The sequence below is a fragment of the Ceratotherium simum genome, chromosome 17, assembly GCF_057802395.1.
Source record: "Ceratotherium simum simum isolate JZ-2026a chromosome 17, ASM5780239v1, whole genome shotgun sequence".
NCBI lineage: Eukaryota > Metazoa > Chordata > Mammalia > Perissodactyla > Rhinocerotidae > Ceratotherium > Ceratotherium simum.
In genome coordinates, this window is record NC_141916.1 from 35,618,443 (window position 1) to 35,633,490 (window position 15,048).

The window sequence follows — 15,048 nt, forward strand, 5'->3', positions numbered from 1 at the left end:
CAGGTTAACAAGAGTTTGTTGACTGACAATAATGCATGCATTAGATATTTTGCAAATAGTGAAATTTAGGCTTAGAAAGGTTAAATAACTTGCTCAATTAATAAGTAGTTGAGTTGGGTTTGAAATCCAAGTTTCTCTGAGGATGAAGTTTATGCTGTACCATGTTACCCTAGAAGTCCTATCTTAGGAAGCCCTAATGTATAAACTAGAACCATTGGCTTACTGGGTAGGGATCTGTCTCAAGTTTTATAATTCCGGTGCAAAATCATTTTTGTGTTTCAGCAACTCTTTAAGAATATGAAGAGGTGCTAAAAGTTAACACAATTCAAATATGTAAGAACTTATAATATTAAAAAGAACAAAGAATATATATATTTAAGAAAAATATAACAAAGTCAAGAGAATACTTTGTTTTTATAAAGCAAACTTTCAGTGCATTTACAAATTGGTAAACACATTTCTGTAAATGTAACTATCTACTATAGTTACATTTAAATAAGACTTTACAATTGTAAAGTGCTCTCAAGTGCATTAGCTGAACTCATCTATCACCAAAAATACTTCACTCATTTCATTATTTGTACATTGGCTACAAAAGGTAGTAAAAATCAGCAAAAGCACTTACTAAATCAGCACTTACTTTGCTGAGAGCAGTGAGCATTTATTAATGTTGGACAGTGTGGTAAACCCCATGATGTGGACATAATTCTTAGTCCCATTTCACAGATGAGGACATGAGGTTAGTGAGGTTAGCAAAGTTAGGCAGCTTGCCCAAGGTCACACAGGCAGCTGGAGACAGAGGCAGGATCTGAACACTTCTAGACTGACCAGCTAGCAGACGTTTTTGATGCTCTACTATCTATCACAAATCAGTTTAAACAGACATTACCTATTCTAAGATACTTTGAAGTATCTTTGTACTTTTAAGATACAAAATATGGATCAAGATATTAATAATGCCCTTGATTAGTTACTGTTCCTCAGTTTACTCATTCGTATAAAATACAGTAAGCACATGTTAGAAGCACTTGGAGAAAAAGCATCCAAGAATTGCTTCCATATTATTTTACTTAAAAAAGAATTTTGTTCCACGTGTTTCATAATCTTCAAGTGATTTGGGGGGGATTAATGTTGGGTACTTTTTTGGCAATATAATCTTTTTTCCAAATGGAAATTTTGTTAAATATCTTTTACAAATGGTTTGAATAATGAATATCAGTCTTCAAGCCAATAGTTCCCCCCAAATTTAAACACGTATAAAATATTAACCGTTGGAGAAGAGAAATTCAGTCTCTATCAAAACAAACATGTCTGTTTTAGTCTATCTGGGGTGTTGTAGTTGGTTGTGTAAAGAGTTTGATATAATATATCCCTGTAATTATGGTTTTTAAAAACTCTACTATTACTTTTAAAAAATTAAATCTGAATAATTACAAGATAGGATGAAATAATAAAATTTTTCACATATTTATTAATTCAACTGATTTATAATGATCGCTCATTCTGAAAGACATTATTCTAGTTGTTGGGGAAATGCAGTCTGTCAAACCATATTTTCTGCCCTCAGTGAATTTCTAGTCCATTGGGGGTAGACATAACATGTACAGAAATCACAAAGCAGAATAAAACTAAGTACCTTATCTGTTACCAAGTTCTAGAAACTGACCCAGTGCCTAGAGCACAGTAGGTACTCAGTGAATATTTATTGCATGAGTAAAATAAATGGATGAATACAAATAAATGAATGAATATCCTACTTTTGTCCTTGGCTGCATAATATCCTGTTATGTGCCTATATTCTTTTTTTTCCAGTTTTATTGAGAAATATTTGACATATATCACTGTATGAGTTTAAGACATACAGCATTATGGTTTGATTTACATATATTGTGAAATGATTATCGCAATAGGTTCAGCTCACGTCTATCATCTCATTTAGATACAATAAAAGGAAAAGAAAGAAGAAAAGAAAAAAGAAAAAAAATTTTCTTCTTGTGATGAGAACTCTTAGGATTTACTCTCCTAACTTTCCTATATATCGTACAGCAGTGTTAGCTATAGTCATCACGTTGGACATTACATCTCTAGTACTCATTCATCTTATAACTGGAAGTTTGCACCTTTTGACCAGCTTACTCCAGTTCCCCCTTACCCTTCCCTCTGCCTCTGGTAACCACATGTCTGATCTCTTTTTCTATGAGTTTGGTTTTTTTTTTTTTTTTTTTTTAAGATTCCACATATAAGTGAGATCTTACAGTATTTGTCTTTCTTTGTCTGATTTATTATACTTAGCATAATGCCTTCACATTCCATCCATATTGTCACAAATGGTCAGACTTCCTCACTTTTTATGGCTGATTAATATTCCATTGTGTATATATGTTCCACAACTTCTTTATGCGTTCATCTGTTGACAGACTCTTAGGTTGTTTCCACATCTCGGCTATTGTAAATGATGCTGCTATGAACATGGTGGTAAAGGTATCTTTTTGAGCTAGTGTTTTTGTTTCCTTTGAATATATTCCCAGAAGTGGAATTGCTGGATCATATGGTAGTTCTATTTTTAATTTTTTGAGGATCTTCCATACTGTTTTCCATAGTTGCTATACCAATTTACATTCCCACCAACGGTGCACAATGGTTCCCTTTTCTCTATGTCCAGACCAGCGTTTATTATCTCTTTTCCTCTTGATGATGGCCATTCTAACAGGAATGAGGTGATATCTCATTGAGGTTTTAATTTGCATTTCCATAATGACTAGTGACATTGAGCATATTTTCATGTACCTGTTGTGTCTATATTCTAATTTATTTAACCCTTTTGTTGCATACTTGTGTTGTTTCGAATCATTTTGCACATGAGGGAGAATAAGGTAAATACTTAGGAGAAGAATTTCTGGGTATTTTAATTTTGACAGATACTGTTCTCTGTAGAGATTGTTCAGTTTACATGCCACAGCAATGTAGGAGAGTTCTTTCTTCTTGATAAAGTGGTGTGTAATCAAATTCTCAAATCTTTGCCAATCTTATAAGTAAAAATATTGTTATAGTTTTAATGTGTGTTTCTTTTTCTATGAGTGAGGAGAAAAGCCCTTCCCATATGATTGAGTCACTTGTATTTCCTTTTCTGTAAACTATCACTTCTTGTGCTTTATTTAACTGTTTCTATTTTCTTTTTCTTAATAATTCGTATAGCCCTTTACTTACTAAGAAAATGAGCTCTTTTTTTTTTTCAATTTTATTTTATTTTTTAAAAATTTTTTGTTTATTGCAGTAACATTGGTTTATAACATTGTATAAATTTCAGGTGTACATCATTATACTTCTATTTCTGCATAGATTACATCATGTTCACCACCCAAATACTAATTACAACCCATCACCACACACATGTGCCGAATTATCCCTTTCGCCCTCCTCCCTCCCCCCTTCCCCTCTGGTAACCACCAATCCAATCTCTGTCTCTATGTATTTGTTTATTGTTGTTATTATCTACTACTTAATGAAGGAAATCATACGGTCTATGACCTTCTCCCTCTGACTTATTTCACTTTGCATAATACCCTCAATGTCCATCCATGTTGTCACAAATGGCTGGATTTCATCGTTTCTTATGGCTGAGTAGTATTCCATTGTGTATATATACCACATCTTCTTTATCCATTCGTCCCTTGATGGGCACTTAGGTTGCTTCCAAGTCTTGGCTATTGTGAATAACTCTGCAATGAACACAGGGGTGCATGTACCTTTACAAATTGGTGTTTTCAAGTTCTTTGGATAAATACCCAGCAGTGGAATAGCTGGATCATATGGTAGTTCTATCCTTAATTTTTTGAGGAATCTCCATACTGTTTTCCATAGTGGCTGCACCAGTTTGCACTCCCACCAGCAGTGTATGAGAGTTCCCTTCTCTCCACATCCTCTCCAACACATGTTGTTTCCTGTCTTGTTAATTATAGCCATTCTGATGGGTGTGAGGTGATATCTCATTGTAGTTTTGATTTGCATTTCCCTGATAGTTAATGATTTTGAACATCTTTTCATGTGTCTGTTGGCCATCTGTATATCTTGTTTGGAGAAATGTCTGTTCAGGTCTTTTGCCCATTTTTTAATTGGGTTGTTAGTTTTTTTGTTGTTGAGATGCATGTGTTCTTTATATATTTTGGAGATTAAGCCCTTATCAGATGTATGGTTTGCAAATATCTTCTCCCAATTGTTAGGTTGTCTTTTCATTTTGTTGATGGTTTCCTTTGCTCTGCAGAAGCTTTTTAGTTTGGTGTAGTCCCATTTGTTTATTTTTTCTATTGTTTCTCTTGCCCAGTCAGGCATGGTGCTTGAAAATATGTTGCTAAGACTGATGTTGAAGAGCGTACTGCCTATGTTTTCTTCTAGAAGTTTCATAGTTTCAGGTCTTACATTCAAGTCTTTAATCCATTTGGAGTTAATTTTTGTGTATGGTGTAAGGTAAGGGTCTACTTTCAGTCTTTTGCATATGGCTCTCCAGTTTTCCCAACACCATTTGTTGAAGAGACTTTCTTTTCTCCATTGTATGTTCTTGGCTCCTTTGTCAAAGATTAGCTGTCCATAGATGTGTGGGTTTATTTCTGGGCTTTCGATTCTATTCCATTGATCTGCGTGTCTGTTTTTGTGCCAGTACCATGCTGTTTTGGGAGGGCTGCGTACCTGTGGGCTGCTCCTGGGCGGCTGTGGGGCACTGCGGCTTGTGAAGGTGGCGTTTTTCCTCTCCAGAAGGGCGTTTCTGCTTCTTCTACCTCAATTAGGATTGTCCGTTGTTGCAGGAGTTCCTCTTATCCAGTTTTCAGTTCTGTCTCAGGGGTAATTTTTCCACGAGTAGTTGTAAATTGGCTGTGTCCGCGGGAGGAGGTGAGTTCAGAGTCTGCCTCCGCTGCCATCTTGACTTGAAAATGAGCTCTTTCAGTAACAATTTTTTTTTCTTAATTTTTCATTTGAATTTTTATTTTATTTTTTTCACATGCAGAAGTTTATTTTCTTTTAGGTTTTCTTTCATCTTCAGAATGACCTTGATCAGTCCAACATGTTGTTTTTTTTCATTTCTGTCGAGAATTTTCATGGTTTTAGTTTTCCTGGCTGTGTTTTGTTGCGTCCGTTTACAATTGTGAGTTGTCTCGAACATATTTAGTTGAAAGGTATAAGGTATGGAATCAACTTCCTTTTTTCCAGATGACTAGTCAGGTGTGCCAATACTAGTTCTTGCATAACCCATGAAATTATATTCCTTTTTCAATTTGGGGATTAATTGAGTATAGTTTCAGTGCCAAACAGGAAAGATGCATTTCATATCTTTAGTGTTCTTCATATTTAAAAGCACTAGTGCTTCAGTTCAGATTTATCCTGGATATTTTGACATGATACAGAAAAGATACCACTCTCTGCCCACCCCATTACACATTCCTTGTGCACCAACCGTTCTTGTTCTTGTGGGCCTGTACAGCAGGGCTTGACAACCCACCAAGTGTTCTAATTAATGCTTGTACTTTCTGTTGCCTTTTCCCTCTACCTGTCAGTTTATCTATCTAAGCATTTTTTTCCATGGCACCTATCATTGCAGTATATATGTTCTCAGAGATTTGGGTCTGGAAGATACCATCAGTAATTTTTTCTAATTAAAAAATACACATAATATGCACTATTTAATAAATAATGATTAAAAATAGATTTTGATTACATTTTAAAATCACTGTAAAAACTTGTCATATCCAGAGAATTTTCAGGATTTGTAAGCCTAATTAGTAGGTTAGCCTAATAATCAAAATACCTGTGAATAAAGATGGCTCATTTTAGAGAACTAGCTATCTCTAGGGAGAGCTCTACAGAAGACAAATGCATTAATAACAACCCATCCTCTCTCCTATTGGTTTTTTAAGGACTCCGTATACTTACCCTCTGACAATATATCCTTCAGAATGTAGTATCTCAATTGTCCTCTAACTTAGGGGCAAACAGGAACATTTCTTTTTTAAACATATTAAACTTTCATGTGACCACTAAAGCACACAGTTGGAATTAATGCTACGTGCCAGAAGGGTGACTGGCTGTAGTAGTCATTAGTTCTTTCTTATTGAGAGGAAGGGGGCATGGGAAATAACCATTAATCCCAAGAATACATCCTAGTTCCCATTTCTGTATATTTATACCAGAATTTTTCTAGCTTAGTAAAAGTAATCTAAGTTTAGGTCATATTTTTGGTTGCATTTGAAAAATAGTGTTCTAGTTATTAATGTTCTTGTAAGTGAGATCATGAATTAAGTTTTTTTCTTTTCCTAGTCACACTTTTCTTTTCTGCTTTGAGTTTTAAACAATATGTAGAAAAGTAAATTAGCATCATTGATTTTGCTTTTGAATTGATATTTATAGTATTTTTTTACAGTGCAGAGAATCCATTTCAGGCCATGTCTTTAAAGGTATTAATACTTTTGCGACTGCTTGAAATATATTTTTATCGTTATCTACGCAACTGACTTATTTCCACTCAAATTCTCTTTTCCCCAGTTGCATGATTAATTTTCTTTTATTGCCTAGAAATTGTGATTTAGCCCTTGGCTAGAGTTTACCTTTGGGCATGAGAAAGTAGTATATTTTACCCAGTTGATTTATATTGTGCAATTTGTGCTAAGACAGGAGACTAGAAAATACCAATTAAAGTGGTATAGTTTGGGGAAAACAAAATTTCTTCAACAAAGTTTGGGACAGTGGAGTCTTAGCCTAGTTTGTCCATGGTGCTGGCCATAGTGGAATAGTGGGAGCAGCTCACGGGAGCATCTGGGGGTGGGTGAGAATTTCCTGTGCTCAACTGCTGAGAATAACAGAGGTGCTGCCATTGGACATTTCCACTGGTGTCATTAGAAAAATATTCATTGAACACTTCTTTATGTAAGTCATATTCATAGCAACAATACTAATTTGATGGGCACTTGTATCTAATGTACCTGAAGAGGGGAGATAAATCCCAATTTCCCCTCCTTCATTCATTTAAACGTTAGTGGAAACGTGATTATAATATGCTTTGAGCAACATCAAGGTTTATAATTTTTGTTGCTTAGAAAATAACATATAAGCAGTATTGTCTTCTGTTTGGACTTTTGAATGTTTAGAGCAAACCCAGCTTATGTGTGAAGGAGCCAGAAATGGATGCAAGTCTTGCCAGGATTTGATCGTGGTGCAGGATTAAGTATTTATACAAATATGTGCAGCTTGGCTGTGTCGAGGCCGTCTGTCTTTCAGATGGGACAGAAGTGCAGTTGCTGTGCTGTGTGTGATGGACGTAAACAGAGACATTGTATGCTTTGGACAAGGGAAATTCATAATGAATATTAGGGAAATAGTCACTGGGGAAGTCTGGGCAGTGGTGCGATTGATTGCTTAGGGTTGCCTTAGAGATGTTACTGTTTCTTAAAACTTCAGCTTGGGCTCTTGTTTAAATTGGTAACTTTTTGGGTTGGTAGCTGGAATTATCTATTTTTGAAGACGTTTTTAAGTGTCTTTCAGCCTCAGAGAATTTTCACCTGCAGAAATAGTACTGCCTACTGTTGTTGCTTTCATTTCATTATATGAAGCAAGCCACAGTCTCTCTCTTTCTCATTTCTTTTTATTCCTTCCTTGCTATTTTCATTCATTAAAAGAAAAAGTTTTCTGATGACTATCCTTATAACTTTAAATAATATCCTTATATCTCTATCTCTATCTCTTGATTTAACAGCTCTGAATAGTGTCTCTATCTCCACACTGTGAATACTAAGGAAATTGATGTATTGCCTTCCTTTTTACCTCTTCTCTTCCACTCTACGTTCTGATGATTGCTTGATAGACTATTGGTTTTACATTGTTATGATTTGTGATATTTGTATTCTGTTCTGAAATATAGTGAAATCTCTAATTGGTTGATAAAATTTAAAAATCAATTATCAGAGCTTACAATATTATGATATATAAACATTTTTCACTGTGTAACCACTAGAGATAAAAATTTACTGCTATGATATTGAAACTTTTCCAACTGGAAAAGAATTTCCCAACTACTAATATCTAATGGATCTTCTTTCCTTCGTGTCTTGCTGTAGTCTCTTCTCCAGCTTAATACTCAGTTGCCATGATTTCTTGTATTCACGTTGACGTTTTCTTGGATTCCTTTCTCGTTTTTTTTGGAGTGATTTTCATAGGGGGTTCAGAGAAAAATGTCTGAGCCTTACATGTTCTGAAATGTTTTCATTTGGGTATCACTTTTGATTTTTAGTTTAGATGGAAAACTCCTAGTTTTAAAACTTGTCATCCATCTGGTCTTTAAAGATATTATTCTACTGACTTCTAGCATCCCAATGTAGATGATGGGAAGTCTGGTGCCAGTCTATTATATGTAGGAATCCTCTTTTCTCTCTGGACATTCTAGCAATTTTCTCTTTGCTGTTCACATTTATATTAGTTTCATAGGGCTGCCATAACAAATTACCACAACTGGGTGGCTTGAAACAACAGAAATTTACTATCTCACAGTTTTGGAGGCTAAAAATCTGAAATCGAGTTATCAGCAGCGCCATGCTCTCTCTGAAGACCTTAGGGACAAATCTGTTCATACTTTTCTCTTTTTTTTTTTATAATTTTATTTGTTTATTTATTTTTCCCCCAAAGCCCCAGTAGATAGTTGTATGTCATAGTTGCACATCCTTCTAGTTGCTGTATGTGGGACGCGGCCTCAGCATGGCTGGAGAAGCGGTGCGTCGGTGCGCGCCCAGGATCCGAACCCGGGCCGCCAGTAGTGGAGTGCGAACTTAACCGCTAAGCCACAGGGCCTGCCCTCCACTGCAGTTTTGAGGATCTGTTTCTATTCTATCACTCTCCTGTGAACGATAGAGCTGACTCAGAGTTCTGGGTGAGGGACTGAATAAATGATATTCTGGCCTTCCTTTGGAGTGTGTATGTGTGTGTCTGTGTGTGTATGTATGTAAGTGTGTGAAGCAGGAGACAGGCTGGGAATGCTAGCAAGTGTGGAAATAAAGAGAGCTTTGTTCAGGGGCCGGCCCCATGGCTTAGCGGTTAAGTGCGCACGCTCCACTACTGGCGGCCCGGGTTCGGATCCCGGGCGCGCACCGACGCACCACTTGTCCGGCCATGCTGAGGCGGCATCCCACATACAGCAACTAGAAGGATGTGCAACTATGACATACAACTATCTACTGGGACTTTGGGGGAAAAAAAAAAGGAGGAGGATTGGCAATAGATGTTAGCTCAGAGCCGGTCTTCCTCAACAACAAAAAAAAGAGGAGGATTAGCATGGATGTTAGCTCAGGGCTGATCTTCCTCACACAAAAAAAAACAAAAATAAGAGAGCTTTGCTCAGAGGTTGGAGTCTTTTGTATATTTTTCTGTTTCTTCTGGAGCTGTCTCTTCTCTCGTCCCTGTTCTACCCCTTAGTTGATGAAGATCTTTGGAGTTACTTCAAGCTCTATTCTGTTTCTCCGTCAAGGCCTAACACCTTCATCTGTCATTCTCTCCAGGCAGGGATTCCACTTTCTTGAGAGAACATTTCTGCATTTCTCTAACTTTATCCTCTGGGTAAAAACCACTGCTGCCAACTGCTCTGTTTATGCTGGTCAGAGGGAGGAGGGCCTTAACTTCCCAGCTATTCAGATGCTGTTCTTTAATGACTTGCCCAGATAACTGCCCCCTACCCCATTACCACTCTTAGTGTTGGTTGACTGTGTACCTCGGAAAACCTGTTCTAAATCTAACCTCTTGTAGAGCAGTTTGTTCTCTTCCTTCTCTGATGAATTAATCCCATCTTCATTCTGCTTGCAAAAATGCCTCAACATTTCTGTTTTCTTTATGGCAAATATTCTCATTTTTCAGTATTGTGATATAAGTCTGATAAAATATAAATTTCAGTGGATTTTGGGAAGAAGGACATTTACTGTGTGCCATCTTCCAATGCAGATCTTTTATACTCTTCAATTTTTTATTTCTTCTCTCAGATGTTTCACCACATGAAATAGTGTGTGTGTGCACACACACATACACGCTAATTAAATTCATGAATGGACTGGCAGGATTTTATCATATGTTTTCTGTCTAGTTTCTTATTTTCCTTGGCTCTGGCAAGGTACAAATTTGCATGGTTGTTGTGCAGTGTTTTTCTATATTGATGCTGTATGAAGTGCATTTCAAATGTTAATCATCAAGAAATCAAATACTAAGTTCTTGAATGTTTAATGAGCCCCTTTAATAATTGGCCTTAAGAATTGAAATTCTTTCAGGTTAAAAGCTTTTGCAGTTATGTAAAATAATTTAATGACAGAGTTTAAAGATTTCGTGTTGTGTTTTTTCTTTTCTTTTTCTCTAGTTTTATTGAAATATAATCAACATATAACAGGTATTAATTTAAGGTGTACAACATAATGATTTGATATGTGTATATATTGCAAAATGATTACCACAGTAAATTTAGTTAACATCTGGCACTGAACATTGTTACAATATTTTTTTCATTTGATGAGAACTTTTAAGATTTACTCTTAGCAACTTTCAAATATACAATACAGTATAGTTAAGTATAATCACCATGCTGTACATTATATCCCAGAACTTATTTATCTTATATTTTTTATTTATTATTTGTTCTATGTTTATAAGATTATTTTTATAATGTGTAACAAGCTTTAGTCAAATTATGAGAAAAATATTTAAAATTTTTCCTTTTCAGCAAAGAATCGTGGAATTGCCATTCCAGTGGATTTGGACAGCCAAGTTAATACTCTTTTCATGAAGAGCCACTCAAATATGGTACAGAGAGCGGCCATGGGTTGGAGACTATCAGCTCGCTCTGGACCACGCTTTAAGGAAGCTCTTGGAGGGCCTTCTTGGGATTATAGAAATATTATTGAAAAGTTACAGGTACAATGAGAACATGAAATGGCATTAATATTTTATAAATTATAATTTTAAGTATATGTAGTCACCCAAATAAAATATGATTAAAAATATCAAATTCTAGTTGAGGACCATGCTTTACTTTACAATTCCCTACCAACACTACTCTTTTTAAAAGCATAGCTTCCAGGGAAAAATTGTTGTGTGTTATTTTTAGTGAGTATATATTATTTAATGTGTTTTGATAGTATGGTAATGGGTCTTAATATCAAAATAAAAATCATAATACCAATAATAAAATTTGGTAAAATAATTTACCATGAAGATTCATGTAATAAGTTAGATATTCATAACCTTGCTTCAATTTATCTCTTAGTATTCTCTTATACTCCTTTGGTGAGAATGGTGTAAGCACCTTTACTCCAAAATTATTTGCGTAGTAGCCCACTCCTGTTTTTGGCCTGGACATTCCGGGACATTGAGTAAAGAGAGACATTGTATTAGTCTGCTCGGGCTGCCATCACAAAATACCACAGGCTGGGTGGTTTAACCAACAGAAACTTATTTTCTCACAGTTCTAGAGCTGGAAGGCCAAGATCAAGGTGTTGGCAGGTTTGTTTTCTTCTGAGGCCTCTCTCCTTGGTTTGCAGGTGGCTGCCTTGTCACTGTGTCCTCATATGGTCTTTCCTCTGTGCACATACATATCTATATCCTAATCTCCTCTTCTTATAAGGACACCAGTCACATTCAATTGGAGCCCAGCCATATGATTTAATTTTACCATAATTACCTCTTTAAAGGCTCTAGCTCCAATTATGGTCACATTCTGAAGTACTGAGGGTTAGGACTTCAACATAGGAGTTTTGAGGGACACACAGTTCAACTCATAACACATATCTTCCCACCCACATAATTATAGAATTTCATGGAGTGAAAGAGGATATGGTTTGAGGAAGTTTTTGGCTTGGAGAATAGTCAAGACATGAACTGGAATAAGTATTCTGAGAGGTCACATGTAGATTAATTGGTGGAGGTTCAGAGTTTTAATAGATGAGCATTATATATTATTACGAAGACAAGTTAGACTCAGTATAAGAAACTTGAAGGCTATAAGTCATTAAAAATTTTGGGGGAAATGGCATTATAAGTGATTAAGCAGTTATTGGTTTGCAGGATGTACTTATCAAGAAGAGACTAGAGGGAGGCAGATTCGTTAAGAATTACTGAAGATCTCAGCGAGGTGGCAGTATGAAGGGAATGAAGAATCAGGTATTGCCTACATTAATGAAGGCAGAGTCAACAGACCTGGTGGCTCTTGGATGGAGACAGAGAGAGGGCATGAGAGGCGTTTAAGAGGCACTGATGATTGGAGACTAGGTGATATCATTAAGACTCTTTATTGTAAGAGGAAAGGAGAGAATATGTTGGAAGGATGTTGGCTATGGCTGTTGAAAATACACTGAATTAGGTTATCAGGCTACTGAATATATTGGAAGTTAAGTCTACATTTAGAGATAGTAGTTGGAGTGAGGATAGTGGATGGTATTGCTAAAAGAGAAAGTCTAATAATAGGAAACCCAAAGAACATATTGTGACAGGCCAGGAGTGGCAGAATGGTCAAATAAAAGAGAAAAAAAGCAAGATCAGTGAGGAGAGGAGTCAGGTTCTTGAGAACCATATAAGTATCATGGTTCAGAGGAGAGAGAAATAGTAGCGTAAATCAGCATAGAGAGGGTATGCCCTAAACTTTTTTTGGCACAGTCATTGGCATTCATTAAATAAATATGTATTTGGTGAAAACTCTATACCAGCCATTGTGTGCTGGAGATAGATCCGTGAGGTCTGTGCCCTCATGGAACACACATCCTAGCCCATCAAATAAATGACAGAATGTTAGATAATTGAAACTGCTGTGAATAAAGTAAAGCAGGGTAACAACGTGGTAAGAATTACTGGGAGGATGATCCTATAGTTAGGAAGCTCCTCTCCCGTTGAAGTGACATTTGAGTTGAGACTGAAAGGATGAAGAAGAATAATCTATTCAAAGATTTGAGGACAGAGAATTTTATGAGGAGGGAATAGTAAGTGTAAAGGTGCTTAGGTAGGAACGAGGTTGGTGGTTTTGAGTAACCAAGAGAAGCCCATTGGGGCAGGAGTTTAGTGAGCAAAGTAGGAGAGTATTATGAAATAAGGAGCCAAGTTACGTAGAGACTTCCATAGTAAGGCATTTGGATTTTATTCTCAGTGAGATGGTAAATCATTGGAGATTTTGCAGAGGATAAGCATGACTTGGTTTATCTTTTAAGAGATCACAGTGGATTTTGAGTGATGAGTGGATTATACGGTCTAGACATGGAAGCAGTGAGTCTATTGCATTAAATTAGGCAAAAGGTGATGGTGGCTTGGCTTAAGGGGGTAGCAATAGTTATGAAGAGAGGTGGATGAATTTTGGATATATTTGGTTGTAGGGCCAACAGGACTTGGTAGACGGATGGATGGGGTGATGGAAAGAGGAATCAAGGATGAGCCTGGGTATGATATGAGTGGATCATTTGTTATGTGGGGAAGAATGGGAGAGTTGGAGTCAGGAGTTCTATATGAGGAATTTTAAGTTTAAGATGCCTGTTTAGATATTTATGTGGTATGTCAAATAGGTAGTTGGATATATAAGTCTGGAGTGGCTTGGAAAGATGTCCATGCAGGAAGTGTAAGTGTTGGAAGTTTCAGCATATATATGAGATTAAGACCGTGGACTTGGATGAGATCTCTCGCAAGAAAGTGTAGATGTAGAAGAGGAAGAGCCAGGAGCTACCGGCAGTTGGTGAAGGAATAGTCAAGAAATAGCTGGAAAATAAAGGAAGTGTGATGTCACAGAAGCGAAGAGCAGAAAGTGTTTGACAGACTAGGAACAAGTGTGTGAAATGCTTAGCAGTGGTTGGGTAATATGAGCACAGAAAAATAACCACTGGATTTGGCAACAGGCTGATGATTGCAGCTAACTGGTACTCAAAATTAATGATTACTAACATTTATTAAGGAATAATAAGTGGCCAGTAGTGTGTGAGGCTGTTCTGTGTAGTTACCTTTCATCCTCACAGCAAGCCCATGTGGTTGCTAGTATCATTATCCTGAGTTTTCACATGGGGAAATAACAAGTTAGAGAGATTACATAGTTGGCCCATGATCAAAATAAGAGATGAAAACAGAATTCACATCGTAGGAGCCTGAGCACAACTTCTTTAGTAAATGAAATGAAAAAGAGTGGTAATCTGAAAAATAGCAACATTTTAGTAATGTTTTATTAAATATGGTCATATTTAGTAACCTATTCTCTTCCCTTCTTTGTATAATATCTAGTTTCCCATTTATGTTATTTCCTTCCTGGTAGTCTCTTTTAAGTGTCATCAGAAATTTCTCAGAAAGCTTATTCAGAGTAGCTGAAGTAAAAATGATGACTTTTGCTAAAAAGGGAAGAAAGAGTTACTTAAGAGTTAACTCCTGACATCTAGCCATAAGAAATCAAGAGAGGTGTTGCCCCCATCTGTGCTGCTGTAGCTGAGAGTAACAATAAGCAATTGGCAGTCAGTTTTCTGCTTAACAAAATATGCCATAGCTATGGGTAAATAAAGTATTGCTCTATGTGAGATTTTTTTTTTGTCTTCTAGCATAATTATTTTAAAAACAAAAAGGAGGTGCTTTAATTATTAAAGAATTTTCAGTAAATTATCATTGTCCACAGTCCATTTTAGAAACACATCAGTTCGGATGATTTCAGCTATAATTAACACAATATTAAACTAAAAGTGACTTAAACAATAAAAAAATATGTTGATTCACACTCTCAAGCTGTCTTGAGAGCCGTAGGTAGTTGTGAAAGAGTCCACCCCTTCCTCTTCCAACATCCCCCCATACCCCACATGCTCAGCAGACTTCACCTGATGTCTTATTGGCCAGGACTGTGTCACATAATCATGCCTAGACCAATCACTCCAGGAGAAATGGGATGACCATGATTGGCTTAAACTAATCAACCTTGACCCTAAGATGAGCAGGCTCATCTCCCTGAGAATGTTGCTGCCTAATTGAGAAACAACATGGGGATTCTGTTAGCAAGGAAGAGGGTGAGAAAACGCTGTGGGATAGGTGACC

General features: G+C 36.5%; 1 protein-coding gene across 1 annotated transcript in view; it reads left to right on the plus strand.

The window, feature by feature from the left end:
• Positions 1-15,048, plus strand: part of ITPR2 (inositol 1,4,5-trisphosphate receptor type 2) — a 463,296-nt gene that overhangs the window by 228,713 nt on the left and 219,535 nt on the right. Inside the window, exon 35 of the mRNA XM_004435465.3 lies at positions 10,733-10,923. Within this exon, the coding sequence (XP_004435522.1) occupies positions 10,733-10,923 (191 nt within the window). The remainder of the gene's footprint in view (positions 1-10,732; positions 10,924-15,048) is intronic.